This window comes from Oncorhynchus tshawytscha, linkage group LG04 (genome assembly GCF_018296145.1).
Source record: "Oncorhynchus tshawytscha isolate Ot180627B linkage group LG04, Otsh_v2.0, whole genome shotgun sequence".
Taxonomy (NCBI): domain Eukaryota; kingdom Metazoa; phylum Chordata; class Actinopteri; order Salmoniformes; family Salmonidae; genus Oncorhynchus; species Oncorhynchus tshawytscha.
In genome coordinates, this window is record NC_056432.1 from 18,260,481 (window position 1) to 18,287,833 (window position 27,353).

Consider the following 27,353-nt stretch of genomic DNA (forward strand, 5'->3'; position numbering starts at 1 on the left):
GGTCATGACGTGTGGCACTGCACACTGTTGGGAGTCATTAATCTGTTGAAACCATGTCGGCAATTTAGTAATGGGCAGTGTTTTGATTATTTCCCATATTCTGCCTTGTTTGTCTATTCTATATTATGTCTGTATACCGTTGTGTGTGAATTGTACTGTAAGGAGAACTAAACAAAAGAGGCAAATCTAATCCTAGTCAAAACTTATATTTATGACTAAGAAAAACTTGTGTGATTTTACATGTGACTTATAGTTGTCTGGGCAGAAATGGATACAAAAATCAACAAAAAGCTATTTAACTGTGCTCTGATTTCTTATTCCATTATTTATAGATTCCAGTCAACCACTGTGTATTATGTACATTGTGTGGCTTTCTCAGTACCTTGTATAGTCTTATGGCATTTTATGTTCATCTGTTTTTTTAATCAAATTAATGTTTTTTTGTTGTTTTGGATAAGTGCTTGGTCTGGCCACCAAAAAAAAAATGTATTTGCAGAGATGAGGAGAACTAAGAATAGAGTCCAAAGAATGTCAAATTCACTCTTGCTTCAAAAGTTGGAAGATGACGATGAATAACATATAACATAGCCCAGCCATTGTGCTCTGTAACAATTACCGCACATGGTTGCCAATTCAACAGTTGGGTGGATGCTTAGATCTCTGGCCAGTAGGATTAAGATGATATCGATATGAATCCATCTAAAAACAGGTTAATCTAGGAAACGGATGAAGTATTAGGGGTGTATTACTTTATCTTGATGTAGCCTCGCTGTTGAGATTTATGCAAGGGATTGTGTGCTTTCATTCCCTTAAATTAATGCAAATCGTAAATTAATATATCTCTTGAATCCCCATTCCTGTTTTTCATTGCCTTCAGTTTTACCAGTGTTGTTCCATGAATGTGTTAACAACTATTGCCTTGAATGTTGGTGGTTGTCTGTGAATGCAAAGTGCTTTATGTTAGAATTGTATTATATTGTAACATGTATTTACTTGCTAACATATTTATTTATTCATTAAGTTTCTGCTTTTGTATGTAAAGTTAATATACTTGATATTTTGTGGTTGGTAATAAAGAAAATATATTGAAAAAAAATCTACAAAAATAATATATATATACACACTAATATATATATAGTATATATAGTATATATATAGTATATATATATAGTATGTATATATATAGTATGTGTATATATATATAGTATATACATATATAGTATATATATATATAGTATGTATATATACATATATAGTATGTATATATACATATATAGTATGTATATATACATATATAGTATGTATATATATATATATATATGTATATATATATATATATATATATATATATACATATATATATATATAGTATATATATATATAGTATATACATATACACATATATATAGTATATATATATATAGTATATACACATGTATATATATAGTATATACATATACACATATATATAGTATATATATACACATATATATATATATATAGTATATATATATATATAGTATATACATATATATATATATATAGTATATACATATACACATATATATAGTATATACATAGTATATACATACATATACATACACATATATATATAGTATATATATATACACATATGTGTATACATATATATATAGTATATATATATATACACATATGTGTATATGTATATACTATATATACTATATATATAATATATATAGTATATATATATATACACATATGTGTATATGTATATACTATATATACTATATAGTATATATATAGTATGTGTATATGTATATACTATATATATATATATATATACACTATATATACTATAGTAATTGTTTTCAGATTATTTCACTTATAAATTCACTGTATCACAATTCCAGTGGGTCAGAAGTTAACATACACTATTTGACTGTGCCTTTAAACAGCTTGGAAATTTTCAGAAAATGATGTCATGGCTTTAGAAGCTTCTGATAGGCTATTTGACATCATTTGAATCAATTGAAGGTGTACCTGTGGATGTATTTCAAGGCCTACCTTCAAACTCAGTACCTCTTTGCTTGACATCATTGGAAAATCAAAAGAAATCTGCCAAGTCTGGTTCATCCAAGAGAGCAATTTCCAAACGCCTGAAGGTACCACGTTCATCTGTACAAACAATAGTACGCAAGTATAAACACCATGGGACCCCGCAGCCGTCATACGGCTCAGGAAGGAGACGTGTTCTGTCTCCTAGAGATGAACGTACTTTGGTGCGAAGTGCAAATCAATCCCAGAACAACAGCAAAGGACCTTGTGAAGATGCTGGAGGAAACACGTCCAAAAGTATCTATATCCACAGTAAAACGAGTCCCATATCGACATAACCTGAAAGGCTGCTCAGCAAGGAAGAAGCCACTGCTCCAAAACTGCCATAAAAAAGCCAGACTACGGTTTGCAACTGCACATGGGTATAAAGATCGTAGTTTTTGAAGAAATGTCCTCTGGTCTGATGACACAAAAATAGAACTGTTTGGCCATAATGACCATCTTTATGTTTGGAGGAAAAATGGGGAGTCTTGCAAGCCGAAGAACACCATCCCAACCATGAAGCACGGGGGTGGCAGCATCATGTTGTGGGGGTGCTTTGCTGCAGGAGGGACTGGTGCACTTCACAAAATAGATGGCATCATGAGGTAGGAAAATTATGTGGATATATTGAAGCAACATCTCAAGACATCAGTCAGGAAGTTAAAGCTTGGTCGCAAATGGGTCTTCCAAATGGACAATGACCCCAAGCATACTTCCAAAGTTTTGGCAAAATGGCTTAAGGACAACAGAGACAAGGTATTGGGAGTGGCCATCACAAAGCCCTGACCTCAACCCCATAGAAAATTTGTGGACAGAACTGAAAATGCATGTGTGAGCAAGGAGGCCTACAAACCTGACTCTGTTACACCCGCTCTGTCAGGAGGAATGGGCCAAAATTCACCCAACTTATTGTGGGAAGCGTGTAGAATGGTACCCGAAACGTTTGACCAAAGTTAAACAATTTAAAGGCAATGCTACAAAATACTAATTGAGTGTATGTAAACTTCTGACCCATTGGGGATGTGATGAAAGAAATAAAAGCTGAAAAATCATTCTCTACTATTATTCTGACATTTCACATTCTTAAAATAAAGTGGTGATCCTAACTGACCCAAGACAGGGAATTTTTACTAGGATTAAATGTCAGGAATTGTGAAAAACTGAGTTTAAATGTATTTGGCTAAGGTGTATGTAAACTTCCAACTATATATATATTAAATGGTATATGTATTTTTCCAATTGCCTTTCTAATGTAGCTTAATTTCTGCATCTCATCTTGAGAACTACATTACACAGGCATGAATTACGGCTCCAACAAGAATGATGTTTTGAATATATATTTTATTTTATTTTGAGGCCTACTGGATCCTTAAGCTTTTTGTTTTGCAACAAAAACTGTTTGAGGGGTGGTGGTGGATCACTAGCCTTGTGTGTCAGCCATGGTAACTGAGATCAGACTAACATTTTTGGGAATATGATATTAGACCAATATATTAGTTATATACATGTATAAGTTCTATTTTTCAAGAATCAATGGCGTACCAGTAATTAAAATGACCATTGGACAGCAGGTGCTACTAATGCAAATAGCACCTTTAACATTAAACAGGAGTCTGCAAAGACAAATGTAGATTGAATTGGTGAATCATGCAAATGAACAGGTTTGATCCAATCAATTTGATGTCAACAGTTGTTCAACACTTAAATAACCAAAACCACACACAAAGAAAGAGTAAATCACAGCTAAATTATACTGCATGAATGACCAGTGGCTTGCTTTAGAGTTTGGAGTGGCCCGAGGGTCTAGAACATGGCCAACACACTGTCTTATAAACAAAGACATATTTAAAAGTAAAATAATTTAAACATAAAAAACACATTTCTAATACACATTATTTTGATATCCATTTAGCTGTGGGCTCATCTATCTCTGACTAACTGATGAGTCTGCAGTTTGAAGTGCAATTCAGTCAGACTTTAGTGCTGTAAAGTGCAGAGAGGGTTTTCACTCCATGGAATCAGTTGACGTGTCTCAACAGTTTCACAGTTAGTGGCTTCTGTTCCTTGCCTCCTCTCCTTCATCCACATTGATCTTATTTGACTTAGATTCACCTGACCTCTTCTTCTAGATCAGTGTGGACGAATGGAAAAAGTGGTTGATATGTGCTCGAGCCTCCTGGTCAGTAAGTGTTTCTGGGCACTTCAATGGAGTCCTCCTGGAATGAGCCTCTGCTGGCCCTCATGGTAGAGTGCACCCTAGTGCTCCGGGGGTCAGAGGGTGAGAGCTGCCTCAGCTCCCTACGGGACAGACGGACAGGGGCCAGTTCCACTCTGGGAGTCTGCAGGCTGGGGCTGTCCCCTGCTCCATCACTGGCCCCCTTCCTGCACTGGGTCTGCAGGTCTGGAGCCTGGGGGGGGAGGGATTTGGTGACCAGCTCTCGGAGCTTCCTCTTCAGCTCACGACTGGAGTTCTTATAGAAGAACAGGTCTCTCTCCAGCTGCTGCAGCCTAGCCTGGACCGCCTGACCACTGTTCCCTGAACCACCCTCTACACACAAACAGAAAATTAGCAGTGAGAATACTGTGAAACACACAATGAAAGGGCAGGAATACCACACTCAAACATTTACCACATTGATGCATATACACACACAGACACGGACCTCGGCACTGTTGCAATAGTAACTGTATGCTCTGTTGGTGCTCTCGATGCTGCTCAGTGAGCCGCCGGTCTGTGTCCAGAGTGAGGCGCTGTAGAGCTGCCTCCATCTCCCTGGTTACTGCCTCCTGCTCTCCACTCTGCAGCTCCAGCTCCTCACAGCGCAGCTGCAGCCGCTGCTCTGACTCCCTCAGACACACCACCTGGAGGGGCCAAGGGAATGCTTTCAACATTTGCCAGCTTAGGAGGCTAACGGAAGGTTAGGAGTGTAGTGGATGTCTTATTTTGGCCTACGTAGAACTTGAAGATTACTCTGACATGAAAGCACTATACAAATTAAATGTATTATTATCATCATCATCATCTCTTGAACCAGTCCCACTTCTGAGCCAAACCTTTTTCAAACGCTTAAAATCTCAATCCCAGCCTTTCCTCAAATGAGGGTTCTAATGCAGTGTACTGTCGAACAGATACCACTTTGTTGTAGGCATCACCTAGTTCTCCCTTTGTAGATGTTTATCCAAAACAGCATGCATAATAGCATGTTCCACTATCCAGTACAGTCTCAAAGCTGCCTAGGCTAGTGAGAACCTCCCTCTCCCGATTGGTTATCACAAAGCAAAGTCTGACGCTCATCGGATGTGGCAGGGCTTGCAAAACATGACAGACTACAAAAGGGAAGCACAGCCAAAAGCTGCCCAGTGACACAAGCCTACCAGACGGGCTAAACTACTTCTATGCTCGCTTCGAGGCAGATAACACTGAAACATGCATGAGAGCACCAGCTGTTCCGGAAGACTGTGTGATCACACTCTCCGCATACGATGTGAGTAAGACCTTTAAACAGGTCAACATTCACAAGGCCAGATGGATTACCAGAAAGTGTACTGCGAGCATGCACTGACCAACTGGCAAGTGTCTTCACTGACATTTTCAACCTCTCCGAGTCTGTAATACCAACATGTTTCAAGCAGACCACCATAGTCCCTGTGCCCAAGAACACTAAGGTAACCTGCTTAAATGACTACCGACCCGTAGCACTCACGTCCATAGCCATGAAGTGCTTTGAAAGGCTGGTCATGGCTCACATCAACACCATTATCCCAGAAACACTAGACCCACTCTAATTTGCATACCGCCCTAACAGATCCACAGATGATGCAATCTCTATTGCACTCCACACTGCCCTTTCCCACCTGGACAAAAGGAACATTTATGTGAGAATGCTATTCATTGACTACAGCTCAGCGTTCAACACCATAGTGCCCTCAAAGCTCATCAATACACTAAGGAGCCTGGGACTAAACAACTTCCCTCTGTAACTGGATCCTGGAATCTCTGACGGGCGGCCCTCATGTGGTAAGGGGAGGTAAACAATATATCTGCCACACTGATCCTCAACACGGGGGACCCTCAGGGGTGCGTGCTCAGTCACCTCTTGTACTCCCTGTTCACTCATGACTGCACGGCCAGGCACGACTCCAACATTATTAAGTTTGCCGATGACAACAGTGGTAGGCCTGATCACCGACAACGACGAGACCCTCAACGTGATCAAGACAAAGGAGATGATTGTGGACTACAGGAAAAAGAGGACAGAGCACGCCCCCATTCTCATCGACAGGGCTGTAGTGGAGCAGGCTGAGAGCTTCAAGTTCCTTGGTGTCCACATTACCAACAAACTAACATGGTACAAGCACAAAGACCGTAATGAAGAGGACACGACAAAACCTATTCCCCCTTAGGAGACTGAAAAGATTTGGCATGGGTCCTCAGATCCTCAAAAGGTTCTACAGCTGCACCATTGAGAGCATCCTGGTTGCATCATTGCCTGGTATGGCAACTGCTCGGCCTCCGACCGCAAGGCACTACAGAGGGTAGTGCGAACGGGGCCAAGCTTCCTGCCATCCAGGACCTCTATACCAGGCGGTGTCAGAGGAAGGCCCTAAAAATTGTCAAAGACTCCAGCCACCCTAGTCATAGATTGTTCTCTCTGCTATGCATAGTTTTAATAACTCTACCTACATGTACATATTACCTCAACTAACTGGTGCCCCCACACATTGACTATGTACAGGTACCCCCCCTGTATATAGTCTTGCTATTGTTATTTTACTGCTGCTCTTTAATTACTTGTTAATTTTATTTCTTATTCTAATCCATATTTTTTAAAACTGCATTGTTGGTTAGGGGCTCGTAAGTAAGCATTTTACTTAAAGGTCTACATCAGTTGTATGTGGCGCATTTGATTGGCATCCGATTTGAACTTTGCACAACTCTGGTCGTATCGCTCGCCAATGGTCAAAAGTTTCTTCATGTGGACTCCTTCCTTCGAAAATGAGTGAATTACGGTAGTTTGGTGTGGCTTTTCATGTCCTGCAGAAACACAGTCATGTGCTCATCCAGCAGCGGGATCTTGCATTTTGGAGATGAATAGGCTCTGGTCGGATAGGCACTGCAATAACATCTTCTAAACGTGTATGCAACCAATACAATTTTATTTGGATTTAGTTTGGTCGCTCAAAGTAGTTTGGTGTGAGTGTGTGTGTGTTTGGACTCTGACCTTGTTGAAGTATTTGACCAACAGTGCAGAGGCCTCTGGAAGCGGCAGCTCCCTTAGCGCCCTCATGATGTCATCGTCTTTGTCTCCATGGGCGGGGTTAGATGTGTCCCCGAGCTCACTCTGTCTCTCCTGGATGGAACGGTTCTTAAACTCCACAGCAGCATCCAACGCCTCCAGGGCCTCCTCCAACTGCAGCAGAGCATGCTCCTCCTATACACACCATTGATCAGCCCCATGCAGTCAGAATGACACCCAGTCGGAAGGAAGGTGGTAAACGTTGAGCTCACCTCTGGCGTGAGCACCCTGCCGTCTCTCAGCTGTGTGTCCAGGGTGATCCTCCTCAGACGCAGGCTCTCCCTCTCCTTCAGCAGCTCCTCCATAGACGCTCCACACAGCCCTGCTGCCGGGGAGGACAGTCTCGTCCTTACACCTCCTCTCTCCTCCAGCTCCTGATCCAAAGCTCCCAGACGAGCCGACACTCGCAGCAAGTCCTGACTCAGAGCCTGAGGAATACATATGAACGTACCCACACACACTTTCAATATCAGATAACACTGGAATGCCTTAACTTACACAAAAATATAATATACGTTTTTTGGGGGGGTTTTCAATATAATACTTTGGATTTCTATGCCCCGCTCTGTGTTTACCTGGCTGGAGCGGAGCCTCTTGATCTGCAGCTGTTTCCTCTCCTGGACACAGGCCTCTCGGTGCTGCAGCACTTCTTCTCTGTGCCTCAGCTCCTCCTCCAGCTCTTGCAGGCCCCTCCTCCTCTGCAGAGCACGCTCCTCCTCTTGCTCCAGCCACGTGCGTCTCTCAGACAGCTAGGCATCGTACACGGCCAAAACGAACACATCCACATTTCAAAACACAAACATAATTTGACTATTTTAAACTATGTTGAATATCCAAATGAGATCTAAGGAATCACCATGACTGCATGGTGAACAATGAAATGGCCTTTTTTGACATAATAAACACATTGTGCAGAGAGGGGCAGCCGAACCTAAACCTGTGATCATTTGCAGATGTCATGTAGGCTCACCTTTTCCTCCGAGTCTTTACAGGCTCCATTTTGAAAGACAGCCATGTTGTCTGTCCCCAGGTCCTGCAACACAGCAGCATCAAACCCTTTAACATGCTGTTCACATGCACATTACTACATTTGAAAAACAAAATGGCAGCCCCACCACTTGGTTTGCTATAAGGCTGAAGGATGGGACTGGAGGAATGTAACCACTTGCAAATTCATAGATGGAGCTACAGTCGGAAGTTTACATACACCTTGGCCAAATACATTTAAACTCAGTTTTTCACAATTCCTGACATTTAATCCTAGTAAAAATTCCCTGTCTTAGGTCAGTTAGGATCACCACTTTATTTTAAGAATGTGAAATGTCGGAATAATAGTAGACAGAATGATTTCTTTCAGCTTTTTTTTCTTTCATCACATTCCCAGTGGGCCAGAAGTTTACATACACTCAATTAGTATTTGTAAGCATTGCCTTTAAATTGTTTAACTTGGGTCAAACAATTTGCGTAGCCTTCCACAAGCTTCCCAGAATTTTGTCCCATTCCTCCTGACAGATCTGGTGTAACTGAGTCAGGTTTGTAGGCCTCCTTGCTCGCACACACTTTTTCAATTCTGTCCACTAAAATGCTCGTCCTTTGCTGTTGTTCCGGGATTGATTTGCAGAACGCGTCTCCTTCCTGAGTGGTATGACGGCTGCATGGTCCCATGGTGTTTATACTTGCGTACTATTTTTTGTACAGATGAACGTGGTACCTTCAGGTGTTTGGAAATTGCTCCCAAGGATGAACCAGACTTGTGGAGGTCGACAATTTTTTTCTGAGGTATTGGCTGATTTCTTTTGAGTTTCCCATGATGTCAAGCAAGAGGCACTGAATTTGAAGGTAGGCCTTGAAATACATCCACAAGTACACCTCCAATTGACTCAAATTATGTCAATTAGCCTATCAGAAGCTTCTGAAGCCCTGACATAATTTTCTGAAATGTTCCAAGCTGTTTAAAGGCACAGTCAACTTAGTGTATGTAAACTTCTGACCCACTGGAATTGTGATATATTATTTCACTTATAAATCACTGTGTCTGTAAACAATTAAAAATTAGATGTCATAACCGACTTGCCAAAACTATAGTGTGTTAACAAGAAATTTGTGGAGTGGTTGAAAAACGAGTTTTAATGACTCCAACCTAAGTGTATGTAACCTTCCGACTTCAACTGTACATGGATGCAAGGACTGAGAGTCTGATGTCAACAGGAGTTCTGTATTAACGCTCCTTGAATGGGTATCGCCATAAATAAAATGGGGCCAACGTTTGACAGTGGGATAAAACATTTTTTTCAAAAAATGGTCAATAAATAAATGATTTTCATGCAGCTCCACGTTTACTTAGAGGAATAAAAGTGAATATATGCAAATTGCCCTAGAAGTCCACCTATAAAACAACCTAGGTCAGGACTATACACCCTTTAAGCAGAGTTCATAGAGACACTGGCAAGTCACATTCAAAGACTTTTCAGGGACATTTTCAAGCACTTAATTATAATTTTAAAGGACATCAATGTTATACATTATAGAACACCACCCCCCAAAATAAAATAGGCCTTAAACATTTACTATAAAAATTGTGCCATTTTTAGGCCTTCCCAATGCATTGATATTGAAATGATTATGACATTCTAAAATATGTGAGAATAATGTGGACATTGCCTGACTAAATAGATTGGATGCATGGATGGTGATTTTTCAGCAGCCTATGTGGCCGACGCAGGCACACACAATAAAGCCATGAATAGCGGTAGCATTAATCTCACCATCGCTATTTTTATAAAGTGACCAAAAACCAGGTTCCTTTTTTGATGTAAGGATTTGTATGGAAAGGCAAGTTGAAGCCAATATTAGATGCTGTCGTCACTCTTCAACTGACGCATCGGGAAACAAACAAGTGGCCCCATCTCTCACAAGAACGGATTAAAAAAATGAAATCACAGACAATTATAAGGGAACAGAAGAACTTACAACTTGGCTACAATAATTACAAGGACTTTTCAAGCACCAAATTGAGGAACTGTCTGATTATGAAGGTAAGCCTATTCCAGTACTTGAATTTTTGAGCAGACTACAACAGATGATCAACATCAAGTCGCTAGGGAAATTAGATCTAACATGGATCCAGACACAATGGTCTTCACATGCATAACGAATGAGACACCAAAATATTCTGGATATTCCTCATGAACACCCTTTTTCCAGTTCTTGGGCTGTTAGTGCATATGCGATGCAACATCACAACCGCTGTTCATAACTTGACTGTCATTTGGAAAATTCCTTCTTAGATCATCTGATGATGTGTGAAAATACCGCAGCATAACTAATCAGCTGGACACCAAATGTGTATCCAACAAGTATTATGCATCATTATTAAAGAACCACATTAATGACAGTATTAATTTAGGTTAAGAATCCAGGTAAAATGACTCGATTTGGCAATTGCATTTATTATTCAGGATTTGTGTGCCCATAAATTGTTTTCACCCCGTAACATACGTCACTAAATTTGCATTTCTGAGATCTCTATCCATCCAGGATAGATCGGATAGATGAGATTTTGGACAAATCCGTCAAGACACCAAACATGACAAAGGATTAAACATAGATTTTAAATCAACTCGTGAATTGTAATGAAAATATCTATGATCCCCCTTATATCTTAACGTAATGGCATAATTCATTGATTAAATTTAAAAAAAAAAGTTTTATCAACAGCTGTTACAAGTTGTCCAGTATAGGAAATCCTCACTGGTACCCTAGTTTATAGAAAGACCAAAATGCTTTATGACTGTTCAATGAGTGCTGTATAAAATGCTTTATGACTGTTCTATGAGTGCTGTATAAATGCTTTATGACTGTTCTATGAGTGCTGTATAAAATGCTTTATGACTGTTCTATGAGTGCTGTATAAAATGCTTTATGACTGTTCTATGAGTGCTGTATAAAATGCTTTATGACTGTTCTATGAGTGCTGTATAAAATGCTTTATGACTGTTCTATGAGTGCTGTATAAAATGCTTTATGACTGTTCAATGAGTGCTGTATAAAATGCTTTATGACTGTTCTATGAGTGCTGTATAAATGCTTTATGACTGTTCAATGAGTGCTGTATAAATTCTTTATGACTGTTCTATGAGTGCTGTATAAAATGTTCTCCGAATGTTGTATTGTTAGCACTGACCTTGGTCCTGTATTGATCCCTGGAGCCACTGGTCTGCAGGCTAGCCCTGCTCTGTGTCTCCACCTGCTGTATGCGCTGCAGTTTCACCGTCTGACTCCGCCTCACTCTGCGCTCCTCGCGCTCTACGGAAGCACAGGCCCGGGCTTAGCAATGAAACAGAAATGACAGGAAATATAAGACTCTCAAAGTGTCATATCACTGTATTTACCTGTAGGGAGTTTTGACGGTTGAGGTAACTGGAGCCCATCCTGAATCTGGTTCAAACTAGTATTTTGCATCTGGTTCTGGTTAAAACAGGCTGGGTTCGGTCTGCTTGTCCATGTGCGGTTCATAGAGCGCCTGCAATATAGATCAAAATTAAATAAGTATTGTATCGTAAGGAAGCAGAACAATGACATAACTCAGAAGTAGGATATTATGGTACATTTCCACTGAGGATTTACCCCAGTGTTTTACCAAAAAGGTTCAGACTTTTGTGTTTCCACCTCCACGGCCCGGCTCCTGGGACTCACTGGGCCATGGCCTCAGTGGACCTGCTCTGATTTGGGGCCAGGGCATTTACAAAACAATGGTAACTATGAACATGGGTTTACACCTTTGACGGTTAACACCTTCTCACAGAGCAATTGATTTGATTGTGCAGAGGTTGTTGATTCTGCTCTTCAAAAGTCCTCACTGTCAGCCCTAGCTATGTAAACACAATGTCCCTAGTATAACATCAGCCCTAGCTATGTAAACACAATGTCCCTAGTATAACATCAGCCCTAGCTATGTAAACACAATGTCCCTAGTCTAACATCAGCCCTAGCTATGGAAACACAATGTCCCTAGTATAACATCAGCCCTAGCTATGGAAACACAATGTTCCTAGTATAACATCAGGGTGTGTGTACACTAGTGGAACAGCTGTTACAGTCTAAAAGCAGCATTACATTATTATATCAGTCTTTCTCACCTGAATCCCTTACTCCCCCCCTGATCCTCCTCCTCCTCCGCTTCCTCCTGTTCTCTTTGTGGGCAGAGGACCTCGTCTCTCTCTTCTATCTGTGCCAGCAGCAGCTGACTGCGGGTCTTAAAGGCAGCCATCACCCTCTCCAACGAACAGGCCGGAGGACTAGTGTGGATCTGCATAAGAGACAGACAAAGACAAACTTAGCCATTGTCGCACACACACACACACACAATTGCTCTGGACACGAACCTGCCTTGTACCACAATGGCCTTGGTTGATCAGGGGAACACTGTGAGGTCTCTTCGCAGACTTCTCAGAAGCCCCGATTTCCAGCGAGGCTCCCGAGGATGCCATCCTGGAGGTCAGGAGGTCACCACGGAGACGATCGATTAACAGCTGCTGCTCTACCAGCTGCTCGCTCTGCACACTCAAACAACGGAAAGCGTCAGTTGTCAACCAATGCAAAAATGCCCAATTCTATCTTTGCCTCTATGTTTCTTCATTTCTCGTTATCCTCCAGCACAGGTCAGAATCTATGTGTCACTCTCTCTCTCCTTACCTGTTTGCGTCTGTGCTCCCTCTCCTCCTGTAAGGACTGGAGGTGTCTCTGTTTCTCCTGTAGCAGAGTCTGCACCTGCCTCTGCACCTGCTGCAGCTCTGCCTCCCTCTGGTCAAACACCTGCTCGTCTATAGCCAGAGTATCCTGATGGAGGGAAGGAGTGGGAGAGAGAGTTACAATTCATACCTCTAGTTAGAATATGGTGTAAAAATAGATAATATTGAGGGGAAAAAGCTGAGAAACAGAGCCCACTACCTGGCACTTCCTGAGCTCTCGTCTGAGCTGGAGGATGGTGTTGTGGTGAGGCTTGTCCCCTGTGTCCCCCGCAGGGTGCTGGTGGTCAGTGTGGCAGGAGTGGCTAAGCTCCTCGTGTCTCCCCAGCCATTCCTGCAAGCGGTGCTGCAGAGCAGGACTCAGGGTGGAACTTTGGAGCTCCTCCAATATGAAGGCAGCATCCTGTGCAAGGCAGTAGTACTGGGGCTCATCCACTAGTCCCGCACCCCTTTGGTCACGCTCTTCCTGAGGGGTCTGTTCGGAGCTGTCAGTCATAAAGACCCCTCCCCCTGTCTTATCCCTCTTTTGCAGTGCCTCTCTCAGAGTCTGGACCTCCTGCTCCAGCTCCTCCACACGAGCCTCTCCAGGCTGCCAGCCCGGACATGCCCTGGCAGAACATAACCCAGGCTGGTTCTTCACGTGGCGTGCCCGTGAAGCAAACTGCAGCACGCTCAACGTCTCCGTGACATTGTGGTGGGAGGGGCTGACACAGGCCACCATGAGTGTGTGGGCGGAGCCACCCAGTGAGTCCCGGAGGAGGCGTGTAATCTTGGCGTCACGGTACGGCACATGGTTTCCACGGCGATGGGGGTCAGAGAGTGCACGGATGACATTGCCCAGAGCCAGCAAGCCGGTGTTAATGTGGACAGACTCTTTGAGGCGCAGGCCTGTGTTTCCAGTGCGCGCAGCCCGCTCCGACCCAGCCAGATCTACCAGGTGGAGTTTAGAGAAGCGGACAGAGCCGTCGTCGTGGTTATGCTGAGTCAACTGCACGGTGACAATTGCGTGAGAGCGGCTGGAGCGCTCATTCATCTGAGTGGGGCCAGTGTGTCTCAGGGCATTGCCAGCCTCCAGGACGCTCTGCAACTCCTCAGCTGAGGTAATCACAGTCTCTCTGGCCCCCACCACAACTGAAACACATTAATTTCAGTCAGATTCCATAGAGCATGTATGTTCACACCACCAGCCTCAGTATAACCTCTATCAACACTGTAAAACACATTGAATTCTGTCATACTGAAACCACACACACACACCCACCCTAGCACAGACAGTGAGGAGTGTTACCTGTGTTGCCCCTGTCGTCCTCTCTGATGTGCAGCTCTCTGTGTGCGGTGTGGAGCTCTAGCAGGTCCCTGAGCTCCTCCCGATACAGTTCCACGTAGGACACCCTCACATCTGCTGCAGACCTGACGTCTGCAGCCCTCTCCCCCAGGAGCACAAACAGATCTGCTGCAACCTGACCAATGATCCCACTTTCCTCCTCCACCAGAGATGCTAACAAGGGTACAAGTATTACAGAGGGAGAGCAAGTTCCATGGTAAAGACACAAAAGCAGAGTTTGATAATAAAAAGTGACCTATAATCATAAACTTCTCTGCATTTGCCTAAGGTTTTCCTCCTGCTCCAGTGACAGTTCAGTTCAGTTCAGTTCAGAATCGTAGTGGTAGGACATTATTCAAGGACTAATGTCCGAACATCATCATCCCTCAATGCACTTGGTGTCTCCATGATGTCAAAGTGTACAGATAAGCGCATACTGTTAACTTACCAACATGTCCCCCGCCAAGGGTGTACGTCTTCCCAGAACCGGTTTGTCCGTAAGCGAACACTGTAGCATTGTAGCCGTCAACGAGGGATGCCACCAGAGGTTTGACACATGACTCGTAAAACTGATCCTGCGATGCAGTCGGTCCAAAGGCGTGGTCAAAAGAAAAGGTTCGGTCGCTTCCCAGCATCACCTGGGCACTGTCGGGCACCACGCGCACACACACCTGATGATTGCGTAGCACCTCTTTTGGAAGCAAAGGTCTGATCCGAACCGCAACCCGCACACACACTTCTCCCATGATCAAACAGGACGCTGGTAACATTATAAAACAAAATCAGTCACTGTATTTACCTCTATGGAGTTTAACACAAACACTCACTCCCTTTCCCTGAAGAAGGCATGTTTACAGAAAAAAACACGACTTTCTCGCACTTTCGACGGTGAAGCGTAAAATTGGCATATGGCGTTGTTTAACAGTATTTGAAACAACGTTAAACTTCAACTAACCCTTGATTGCTGAGTTCGCTAATTACTGTAGTTAACTAGTTTTCCATAAATCTTACCGTCAGTCTCTGCTTTTGTTATTCTTCTCCGCTGACTTATGGCCGTTTTTTTGTCGTCACTAGTTACTGCAGCCACAAAGTCATAAACCCCGCCTATTTCTACAAACTCTCTTCTTGGAATTGGATTTTAAACCTAACCCTAACTTTCACCATCCTGCTAACATTGTCTGACCCTAACCTTAAAATAAGACCAAACTCATTTTGTTTTCTTGAATTTGTACGATAGACTTTGAGGCTGTAGTAACTAGTAAAAACGGTTTTGTTGTCTCTCAGTTGCCATGGGATACCACCGATAAGTCAAAGAAAGCTCACGCTTTCTGTCCAAGAAAAAGAAAAACACTTGTTGTAAAACACACAATCCGCTGCTACAGCCCCGCTCTATGGCGGGGTTGTGCTGCTGCAGGCAAATAATCTTTATTGAATTATTTATTTTACATTTCCCCCTGTCCATCTGTGAAAGCATGTGGAAAGAAAGAGATGTGATAGTCTTGAAAATGTTGGCTATATTTTAGTCTTAGTATGGTCTTCCTCAGCCAGAGATCCAAAGCCAAAGTTATTTGTATAAAGTTAAAAATTAAGGACCGGACATCATTTATAATTTTTTTTAAATCACAAAAATTGTTTCTCTGTGTAGGCCTGTCAGTAATATATGCAGCGTGTGTGGTGTATGGGAATGTGGGCCATCTCTTTATGGTGCTGTTTGGCATAAGGCCAGAGATAAAAGTCGATGATGGCAGAGTTGATATTGCAACTTTGGCCATCTCGATCTTCAACCAGACTCCACAGGTGTGCCTTGATCTTCTCCACACACCAGATAGAGCAGCCACGAATCTCCACCTCTCTCCTGTCGCCTGAGCTGAGCAACTCACCTGAGAGAGAGAAGAGGGTCAAAGGAGGTTCCAACACACACACACACACACACACACACACACACACACAGCATAGAGGGGAGAAAAGACTAACCGTTCCTCAATGTCTGCATCAGGGTGTCTGAGTAGCGTAGTGCCCCCAGGTGGACCAGGGCCTGTGGTACTCTGTAGTCAGCAAACATGGTGAGGATGTCCAGGTTTGGCATGTCCCCCTCTACCCTGGCCTCCATGATGCCCCAAAAATCAGCCACCAGAATCTGAGCTCGCTTGTAGAGTGAAATCCTCTTTCCCTGAGGTAGAGACACACAGACAATTCAGTTGACGAGACACGTTCACACAGAGACTGCGTTCACCATGAACATATCAACCATAGTCATGCACAGTGCATTCGTAAAGTCTTTAGTCCCCTTGACTTTTCCACATTTTGCTACGTTACAGCCTTATTCTAAAATGTATTAAATAATTGTTTTCCTCATTAATCTACACAAAATACCCAATAATGACAAAGCAAAAACAGGTTTAGACACTGTTGAATATTTATTACAAGTAAAAAGCTGAAAACCTTATTTACGTAAGTAGTCAGGCCCTTTGTTATGAGACTCAAAATTGATCTCAGGTGCTTCCTGTTTCCATTGATCATCCTTGAGATTTTTCTACAACTTGGAGTCCACCTGTGGTAAATTCAATTGATCGGATATGATTTGGAAAGGCACACCCCTGTCTATATAAGGTCCCACAGTTGCAAGAGAAAAAAACTAAGCCACGAGGTCAAAGGAATTGTCCGTAGAGCTACGAGACAGGGTTGTATCAAAGCACGGATCTGGGGAAGGGTACCACATTTTTGAGGCATTGAAGGTCCCCAAGAACACATTGGCCTCCATCATTCTTAAATGGAAGAAGTTTGGAACCACCAAAACTCTTCCTAGCGCTGGCCGCCTGGCCAAACTGACCAACTGGGAGAGAAGGGCCTTGGTCAGTGAGGTGACCAAGAACCCATTGGTCACTCTGACAGGGCTCCAGAGTATCTCTGTGGAGATGGAAGAACCTTCCAGAAGGACAACCATCTCTGTAGCACTCCAACAATCAGGCCTTTATGCTAGAGTGGCCAGACGGAAGCATCTCCTCAGTAAAAACCCACTTGGAGTTTGCACCTAAAGGACTCAGACCATTAGAAGATTCTCTGGTCTTGTGAAACCAAGATTTAACTATTCAACCTGAATGCCAAGTGTAACATCTGGAGGAAACCTGGCACCATCCCTACGGTGAAGCATGGTGGTGGCAGCATCATGCTGTGGCGATGTTTTTCAGCTGCAGGGACTGCGAGACTAGTCAGGATCGAGGGAAAGATGATCGGAGAAAAGTACAGAGAGATCCTTGATGAAAACCTGCTTCAGTGCGGTCCGGACCTAAGACTGGGACGAATGTTCACCTTCCAGCAGGACAACGACCCTAAGCACACATCCAAGACAATACGGGAGTGGCTTCGGGACTCTGAATATCCTTGAGTGGCCCTGCCACTGCCTGGACTTGAACCCGATCAAACATCTCTGGAGAGACCTTAAAATAGCTGTGCAGTGACGCTCCCCATCCAACCTAAGAGAGCTTGAGAGGATCTACAGAGAATAATGGGAGAAACTCTCCAAATACAGGTATGCCAAGCTTGTAGCATCATACCCAAGAAGACTCGAGGCTGTAGTCACTGCCAAAGGTGCTTCAACAAAGTACTGAGTAAATGGTCTGAATACTTATTTAATACGTATATACTTATATTTCCAGGGGGGTTTAATATATACACACATTTGCAAAAATTTCTAAAAACCTGTTTTTGCTTTGTCGTCATGTGTACATTGATGGGAAAAAAAATGATTTAATCAACTTTAGAATAAAGCTGTAACGTAACAAGGTATGGAAAAAGTCAAGCGGTCTGAATACTTTCCGAATGCACTGTATACTGTTTATGTACTTTTTTTCACCTTTATTTAACCAGGTAGGCTAGTTGAGAACAAGTTCTCATTTGCAACTGCGACCTGGTCAAGATAAAGCACAGCAATTCAACACATACAACAAAGTTACACATGGAATAAACAAAACATACAGTCAATAATATAGTAGAAAAAATAAAACAAAAATCAAAATACAGTGAGTGCAAATGAGGTAAGATAAGGCAGTTAAGGCAATAAATAGGCCATGGTGGCGAATAATTACAATATGGCAATTAAACACTGGAATGTTAGATGCGCAGAAGATTAATGTGCATGTAGAGATATTGGGGTGCAAAGGGGCAAGATGAATAAATACAGTATGGGGATGAGGTAGATAGATGGGCTATGTACAGGTGCAGTGATCCGTGAGCTGCTCTTACAGATGATGCTTAAAGCTAGTGAGGGAGATATGTCTTCAGCTTCAGTGATTTCTGCAGTTCGTTCCAGTCATTGGCAGCAGATAACTGGAAGGAAAGGCAACCAAAGGAGGAATTGGCTTTGGGGGTGACCAGTGAGATATACAGTGCCTTGCGAAAGTATTCGGCCCCCTTGAACTTTGCGACCTTTTGCCACATTTCAGGCTTCAAACATAAAGATATAAAACTGTATTTTTTTGTGAAGGATCAACAACAAGTGGGACAAAATCATGAAGTGGAACGACATTTATTGGATATTTCAAACTTTTTTAACAAATCAAAAACTGAAAAATTGGGCGTGCAAAATTATTCAGCCCCCTTAAGTTAATACTTTGTAGCGCCACCTTTTGCTGCGATTACAGCTGTAAGTCACTTGGGGTATGTCTCTATCAGTTTTGCACATCGAGAGACTGAAATTTTTTCCCATTCCTCCTTGCAAAACAGCTCGAGCTCAGTAAGGTTGGATGGAGAACATTTGTGAACAGCAGTTTTCAGTTCTTTCCACAGATTCTCGATTGGATTCAGGTCTGGACTTTGACTTGGCCATTCTAACACCTGGATATGTTTATTTTTGAACCATTCCATTGTAGATTTTGCTTTATGTTTTGGAACATTGTCTTGTTGGAAGACAAATCTCCGTCCCAGTCTCAGGTCTTTTGCAGACTCCATCAGGTTTTCTTCCAGAATGGTCCTGTATTTGGCTCCATCCATCTTCCCATCAATTTTAACCATCTTCCCTGTCCCTGCTGAAGAAAAGCAGGCCCAAACCATGATGCTGCCACCACCATGTTTGACAGTGGGGATGTTGTGTTCAGGGTGATGAGCTGTGTTGCTTTTACGCCAAACATAACATTTTGCATTGTTGCCAAAAAGTTCAATTTTGGTTTCATCTGACCAGAGCACCTTCTTCCACATGTTTGGTGTGTCTCCCAGGTGGCTTGTGGCAAACTTTAAACAACACTTTTTATGGATATCTTTAAGAAATGGCTTTCTTCTTGCCACTCTTCCATAAAGGCCAGATTTGTGCAATATACGACTGATTGTTGTCCTATGGACAGAGTCTCCCACCTCAGCTGTAGATCTCTGCAGTTCATCCAGAGTGATCATGGGCCTCTTGGCTGCATCTCTGATAAGTCTTCTCCTTGCATGAGCTGAAAGTTTAGAGGGACGGCCAGGTCTTGGTAGATTTGCAGTGGTCTGATACTCCTTCCATTTCAATATTATCGCTTGCACAGTGCTCCTTGGGATGTTTAAAGCTTGGGAAATCTTTTTGTATCCAAATCCGGCTTTAAACTTCTTCACAACAGTATCTCGGACCTGCTTGGTGTGTTCCTTGTTCTTCATGATGCTCTCTGCGCTTTTAACGGACCTCTGAGACTATCACAGTGCAGGTGCATTTATACGGAGACTTGATTACACAGAGGTGGATTGTATTTATCATCATTAGTCATTTAGGTCAACATTGGATCATTCAGAGATCCTCACTGAACTTCTGAATTTTGCACGCCCAATTTTTGTTTTTGATTTGTTAAAAAAGTTTGAAATATCCAATAAATGTCGTTCCACTTCATGATTGTGTCCCACTTGTTGTTGATTCTTCACAAAAAAATACAGTTTTATATCTTTATGTTTGAAGCCTGAAATATGGCAAAAGGTCGCAAAGTTCAAGGGGGCCAAATACTTTCGCAAGGCACTGTACCTGCTGGAGCGCGTGCTATGAGTGGGTGCTGCTATAGTGACCAGTGAGCTGAGATAAGGCGGGGCTTTACCTAGCAGAGACTTGTAGATAACCTGTAGCCAGTGGGTTTGGCAACGAGTATGAAGCGAGGGCCAACCAACGAGAGCGTACAGGTCGCAATGGTGGGTAGTATATGGGACTTTGGTGGCAAAACGGATGGCACTGTGATAGACTGCATCCAATTTGTTGAGTAGTGTGTTGGATGCTATTTTATAAATGACATCGCCGAAGTCGAGGATCGGTAGGATGGTCAGTTTTACGAGGGTATGTTTGGCAGCATGAGAGAAGGATGCTTTGTTGCGATACAGGAAGCCGATTCTAGATTTAATTTTGGATTGAAGATGCTTAATGTGAGTCTGGAAGGAGCATCTACAGTCTAACCAGACACCTAGGTATTTGTAGTTGTCCACGTATTCTAAGTCAGAGCCGTCCAGAGTAGTGATGCTGGACGGGTGGGCAGATGCGGGCAGTGATTGATTGAATAGCATGCATTTAGTTTTACTTGCATTTAAGAGCAGTTGGAGGCCACAGAAGGAGTGTTGTATGGCATTGAGGCTCGTCTGGAGGTTAGTTAACACAGTGTCCAAAGAGGGGCCAGAAGTATACAGAATTGTATCATCTGAGTAGAGGTGGATCAGAGAATCACCAGCAGCAAGAGCAACATCATTGATGTATACAGAGAAAAGAGTCGGCCCGAGAATTAAACCCTGTGGCACCCCCATAGAGACTGCCAGAGGTCCGGACAACAGGCCCTCCAATTTGACACACTGAACTCTATCAGAGAAGTAGTTGGTAAACCAGGCGAGGCAATCATTTGAGAAACCAAGGCTGTCGAGTCTGCCAATAAGAATGTGGTGATTGACAGAGTCGAAAGCCTTGGCCAGGTCGATGAATACGGCTGCACAGTAATGTCTCTTATCGATGGCGGTTACGATATCGTTTAGGACCTTGAGTGTGGCTGAGGTTCACCCATGACCAGCTCTGAAACCAGATTGCATAGCAGAGAAGGTACGGTGGGATTCGAAATGGTCGGTAATCAGTTTGTTAACTTGGCTTTCGAAGACCTTAGAAAGACAGGGCAGGATATATATAGGTCTGTAGCAGTTTGGGTCTAGAGTGTCATCCCCTTTGAAGAGGGGGATGACTGCGGCAGCTTTCCAATCTTTGGGAATCTCAGACGATACGAAAGAGGTTGAACAGGCTAGTAATAGGGGTTGCAACCATTTTGGCAGATAATTTTAGAGAGGGTCCAGATTGTCTAGTCCAGCTGATTTGTAGGGGTCCAGATTTTGCAGCTCTTTCAGAACATCAGCTATCTGGATTTGGGTGAAGGAGAAATGGTGTGGGCTTGGGTGGGTTGCTGTGGAGGGTGCCAGACAGTTGACCGGGGTAGGGGTAGCCAGGTGGAAAGCATGGCCAGGTGTAGAGAAATGCTTATTGAAATTCTCAATTATAGTGGATTTATGGATGGTAACAGTGTTTCCTAGCCTCAGTGCTGTGGGCAGCTGGGAGGAGGTGCTCTTATTCTCCATGAACTTTACAGTGTCCCAGAACTTTTTTGATTTTGTAATACAGGATGCAAATTTCTGTTTTAAAAAGCTAGCCTTACTACTACTCACTGGGCGTGCAGATGCACTCACACCTGCCTGCTGCCATTCCTGAGCAAGCTCTGTACTGGTGGTGCCCCGATCCCGCAGCTGAATCAACTTTAGGAGACGTCCTGGCACTTGCTGGACTTTCTTGGGCGCCCTGAAGTCTTCTTCAAAACAATTGAACCGCTCTCCTTGAAGTTCTTGTTGATCCAATAAATGGTTGATTTAGGTGCAATGGCAGCAATATCCTTACTGGCAGCAATATCCTTGCCTGTGAATCCATTTTTGTGCACAGCAATGATGACGGCACGTGTTTCCTTGCAGATAACCATGGTTGACAGAGGAAGAACAATGATTCCAAGCACCACCCTCATTTTGAAGCTTCTAGTCTGTTATTTGAACTCAATCAGCACAACAGAGTGATCTCCAGCCTTGTCCTCGTCAACACTCACACCTGTGTTAACAAGAGAATCACTGACATGATGTCAGCTGGTCCTTTTGTGGCAGGGCTGAAATGCAGTGGAAATGTTTTTGGGAGATTCAGTTCATTTGCATGGCAAAGAGGGACTTTGAAATTAATTTCAATTCATCTGATCACCCTTCATAACATTCTGGAGTATATGCAAATTGCCATCGTGCAAACTGAGGCAGCAGACTTTGAAAATGAATGTGTCATTCTCAACTTTTGGCCACGACTGTATAATCAAAAGTATGGTAATGAATGTATAGCATAGATAACATACTGTATTGTGTGTAACTGAAACACATTTTTAACCCTTGCTTCCACATGGCACCATTTCCACATTAATCTTACAGCACCTGAGGCACATTTGTGCTCTTACTCTCTACACAAGGTGAATTTGGAATGAGTGGGTCATCCTATTAACTGGGACAGCTTAATCCTGATGCATTTATTTCTTGGGTATTAAGCCCTTGCAGAGAAACCACAAGATCACAATCACATCACTTTATTAGTGTGACATCAGAGGGAAGCAGTGCAAGCTGCAAACAGGAAGCTCACCCCGCAAAGCACAAGTTATCAGTGACATAACATCAAACCAATAAAAAGTTAAGGTTCTAAAACGGTCAAATAATGCACTGAGCCAAATGATGATGTAAATGTGTATACTATGTACTGGTGCATCAAAATACATTAAAAAGTTACCAATATTATGTTTCATTTTTGTAATTAAGTGATTTTTTTTGTTGTTGTCCCGCTTTACCAACCATAACTTGCTAAAGTAGGACATCATAGAGTAGCTAAAGTGGGACAGTCTTATAGCCTTCTCCAATGGAGGAAAGAGATCCAGTAGGGACGCCCTGTACTTAGGTTAGGCAGGGCTCTGGTTATTGTAGTACTATATACTGTTAATTATTTATTGTAGTACTCTTGTTAGCACTGTTATTTGGGTGAATTCAGAAAAAGTGGGAGACATTTTATAACCTCTTCAGACATCTAACATATTAGCACAACATGATATATTTCTAAAATCTTCAGATGTTTCCTTATCACACAAAATGTAATTGTCATGGGGTACAATTAGGACTATAATAATGGTGTCTCTGTTTAACCTACTATCCCAGTCCACCGAATGCAAACAAAAAATATGGTTTTGACTCAGTGTACACAAATGTGTGTGTCATGTCTCCTGTGAATATGATATAAAAATCCCTACCTTCAGGCTATGCTCAAACCCTACACCCCAACCCGCCACCTCAGGTATCTTGGCACTGCTACCCCTATGGGAGGGCAGCTCCCACACAGCCCAGTCCAAGCTCTTCTCTATCCTGGCACCCCAATGGTGGAACCAGCTTCCCCCTGAAGCTAGGACAGCAGAGTTCCTGCCCATCTTCCAAAAACATCTGAAACTCTACCTCTTCAAACCGTATCTAAAATAATCCTTTCTTTAAAAAAAAACAGAACTTATACTTGACCCCCCCAGCTCTGACTCTACTGACAGCTACATTGAGGAAAATGTTTACTTTCTATGCCTGTGAAATGTGGTTGTCCCACCTAGCTATCTTAAGTTGCTCTGAATGCACTAACTGCAAGTTGCTCTGGATAAGAATGTCTGTTAAATGACAAATGTAAAATAAAATAAGTGTGAGATTAGGAAACATCTTGAGTATTTCAGAAATGTATCATGGGCTAATATGTTGGATAGGTTACAGAAGACAAAAATGCAAAAAGTTTCCCAGTTATTCCAAATTCACCCTACGTTATGTTGAAGAGGTTGTGTTTTGTGTATAACCTTGTATGTGGCCTCGTCCCTGTATGAGGGCAGGCTGTCTACAATGAGCTCCACCATCTTCTGCGCATCTCTACCGGCAGGGCTTATGAAGCTCCGGAAGCTCCCGCCGTGCTGCAGGAGCACACGTCCCCCCTCTGTGAGGACCTGGTGACGCTCCTCAAGCATGGGCATGGGCGTGTTGTTATCAGAGCGCAAGACTCTGCCCAACTCCTCAACACTCATCTGGGAGAAATAGGACGGTTCTGTGATGGGAATACCTATAGAGGGCATGGTATCTTGATTAGCTGCGTTCAGATGGACAATAGGTCATTGGAAATGTTACTGAAAATGTGTTAAGAAGACTGAACGGTAATTTTTAGAACAGGCAAGAGTGTAATTCACTTCAAAGGTTTTATCATGCATGCATTCTGCAAACGATAACAGTGTACAAGCAAACAGCACAAAGCAGTGTGTGTATGAGAGGACAGGCAGCCCTAGACAGAACAGATATAGGGCTGTAGCACTCACCCTCTTCTAGGCTTGGGCGGTCTACCGTTTAACGGGGTATTTCGAAATACCGATATTTTTAATACCGGTTTAATTTATTTTATTTTTTTGGGGGGGGGGGCATCCCCGCCTCGCGGGGGCTGAGGGATTGTGTGCGACGCCACTGCAGGTTAAGTATAACTATAAGAAATCTAAGATGTGTTAAATTATATCCAGCTCAGGGCTCCAGCTATGCATTTGGTTTGCTAACTTCCAAGCTAAGTGGCTAGATGTCAAGATCAAGCTTCTTGGTTACAGGAGATACATTCATTCCCCTTCCGGATCAAGATTCTTGTTGCCTAAATTGTTTGTGTGTAAAGAAACATTTTATAGCGCCCCTTGTGTGCACTTCCGATAATACCATATGGTACAGAAACGGTATGAAAATCTGGATATTGTCCCTTCCTACCCTCTTCCATTGCTCTGGTGATGGCAGCACAGAGGGTCATGTAACCGTAGTAGGTGGTCCCACGGTACGTCACCTCACACTGCTGGTCCTCCCGTTCGGGCCAGAAGGAGAAGTTCATTGTGTCGACTACAAACACCCAGTTCAGGGCATGATCGGAGGTTGGGGAGGGGGCCAAGGGGTTGGCCTTCTTCCACCCACTGGCTGTGAGGTCCTCGCTCTTCCGCAGGGCATAGAGCATCTCCGCTACCCTCCGCACGCCCTCCTCCTCCACAAACACATCCTGACTGTGTTCCACCACGAACCGGCCAGACTCACGGGGGGGCAGTGGGGCCTCCATCAGCACTGCAAATAAAAAGACCAGTCACATCATCTTTGATGTTCAATGTTACACTTCTCACCCCCTCGCTCTTCATAAATAGGTACACCATACCACGACAAATTAAAATGTTCTCAAATAAAACTTAGAGACTGGGACATAACACCAGCATTGCATACATGGTAGTCTACTGTTCAAAACCACCTTCACTCTGCTATGTTTGTAAAAAGAAAAGGGCTTTATAAAATACATTGGATTGATTGATGTTGAGTCACGCTCGTGCTTCCCTCTTTTTATGGGAAAAACAAATGTACATTTTTAATTGAAAAAGCACAACCCTGAATGACTCAAATGCTATATATAGCCCAGTATAGTCCTATACAACTAATGCTGCGTTCATAACCATGTGGAAAGGTTGTATTTACTATACACGACTTGGAAAAATCCACTTAAACGCCCCTCCAACTTGTAATTACTAGTGGGAAACTCATGGTGCGTTCAAGACAACTGGATTCTTCAGGTCGGAAAGTCTGAGCTTCAGATTTCTTTCCATGAGATTCCAGTTGTCTTGAACGCATCAAAAGTCAGAGATTTCCCAGTTGTTTTGCGTGGGGCATCATCCATCCCTAATCTCAGAGACCTCTCCTACATGCTGACCTGACGTCACCTACTAGGGAAATTACCTTGATAACAGCATTTTCCACAGTTAAATGCAACAAAACACAATTTATACAAAGCAATCTATTCATATGGTTAAAATTTGTTTACAAGCATGATAGCTGTACTTTAGTTGATTGTTGACACTTGTTGTCCATTAGCCAATCAGCGTTTGTCAACAAGTTCAAAACATGTGAATGCATCCAACTGGTATTTAGGACTTTACAACTGGTAATTACCACCTTTCCATTTGGTTATGAAGGCAGCATGAGTTCACTGTGACAAGGACAACGAGTAAACTGTCATAACTGGACTTCATGCAAGTCATGCTACGTTCAAATCAACTGGGAACTTGAAAGAAAACGAGCTCCGACTGGGAAAAATCGATTTGAACGGTCATTCAACTCGGGATCTCGGGCCTCTTTTTTGAGCTCCGACCTGAAGATCACTAACGTCATGATTTGACCTCGTATTTTTCCGAGTTCCCAGTTGCTTTGAACGTGGCAAAATTACCCTGCATGTGAAATGCGTCGTTACTGTTCATTCTACATGAGTTTCTACGTACTATATAGGCTACATTGTAATGTTACACCTGTACTTTATATCGAATGTAATATTACTAGATTGATAAATTAAACATTATCAGTTAAAGGTTCAAGGAAATCAACCGTTGTCCACGACGATACATCTTTTTTTTTTACATGACCAATTGTGTAGGTAGTTGGCCTTACCTGGACTTTAGGACTTGACTGAATTAGCGGCGACAGGAAAAAAAAAATGGGCGTGGAGCGATAGGTCTATATCCGGTGTCTGTCATTCATTGAACAAATCAATGTGGCTCATTTGCTTACGTCAAAGCAACATCAACCAATTATATTAGAGCCTATGTCAGACGAATGCGGAAAAATAAAGAGGTAGCTTGTAACGATTTCCTCAGATCCGATATCTTTGTTTCCTAGGACATTACAGTGCCAAAAGATATGCTGTGTCAGTTTGTTGTTCCTAATCCAAATGGACTCTTTCCGTAATTGTTTTGTGACCCGTTTTTTTTATATTCATTAGTTTAGTAATTGATTCGTTATTTTATCAGTAAAGTGAAACAAGATGTTGCTGTTTAGTTTGGCTATTTGGCACCACAT

The 27,353-nt window shown here is 42.7% G+C and overlaps 2 protein-coding genes across 2 annotated transcripts; both read right to left on the bottom strand.

Moving 5' to 3' along the window:
* Window positions 1-3,403: 3,403 nt before the first annotated feature.
* LOC112248253 (kinesin-like protein KIF27) lies at window positions 3,404-15,692 on the bottom strand. Its single transcript, XM_024417131.1, has 15 exons — window positions 15,459-15,692; window positions 14,896-15,207; window positions 14,412-14,621; window positions 13,326-14,254; window positions 13,071-13,214; window positions 12,761-12,931; window positions 12,515-12,684; window positions 11,768-11,898; window positions 11,560-11,681; window positions 8,347-8,409; window positions 7,952-8,125; window positions 7,589-7,804; window positions 7,302-7,511; window positions 4,743-4,941; window positions 3,404-4,627 (listed from the first exon to the last, which is right to left on the bottom strand). The coding sequence occupies exons 2-15, from the start codon at window positions 15,191-15,193 to the stop codon at window positions 4,260-4,262; spliced, it is 3,405 nt and encodes a 1,134-aa protein (XP_024272899.1). The 5' UTR covers window positions 15,194-15,207; window positions 15,459-15,692; the 3' UTR covers window positions 3,404-4,259.
* A 106-nt stretch (window positions 15,693-15,798) lies between these two features.
* Window positions 15,799-27,027, bottom strand: lg04h9orf64 (linkage group 04 C9orf64 homolog). The gene is made up of 5 exons (XM_024417132.2): window positions 26,946-27,027; window positions 25,242-25,583; window positions 24,308-24,564; window positions 16,422-16,617; window positions 15,799-16,327 (listed from the first exon to the last, which is right to left on the bottom strand). The coding sequence occupies exons 2-5, from the start codon at window positions 25,576-25,578 to the stop codon at window positions 16,098-16,100; spliced, it is 1,020 nt and encodes a 339-aa protein (XP_024272900.1). The 5' UTR covers window positions 25,579-25,583; window positions 26,946-27,027; the 3' UTR covers window positions 15,799-16,097.
* Window positions 27,028-27,353: the final 326 nt, after the last annotated feature.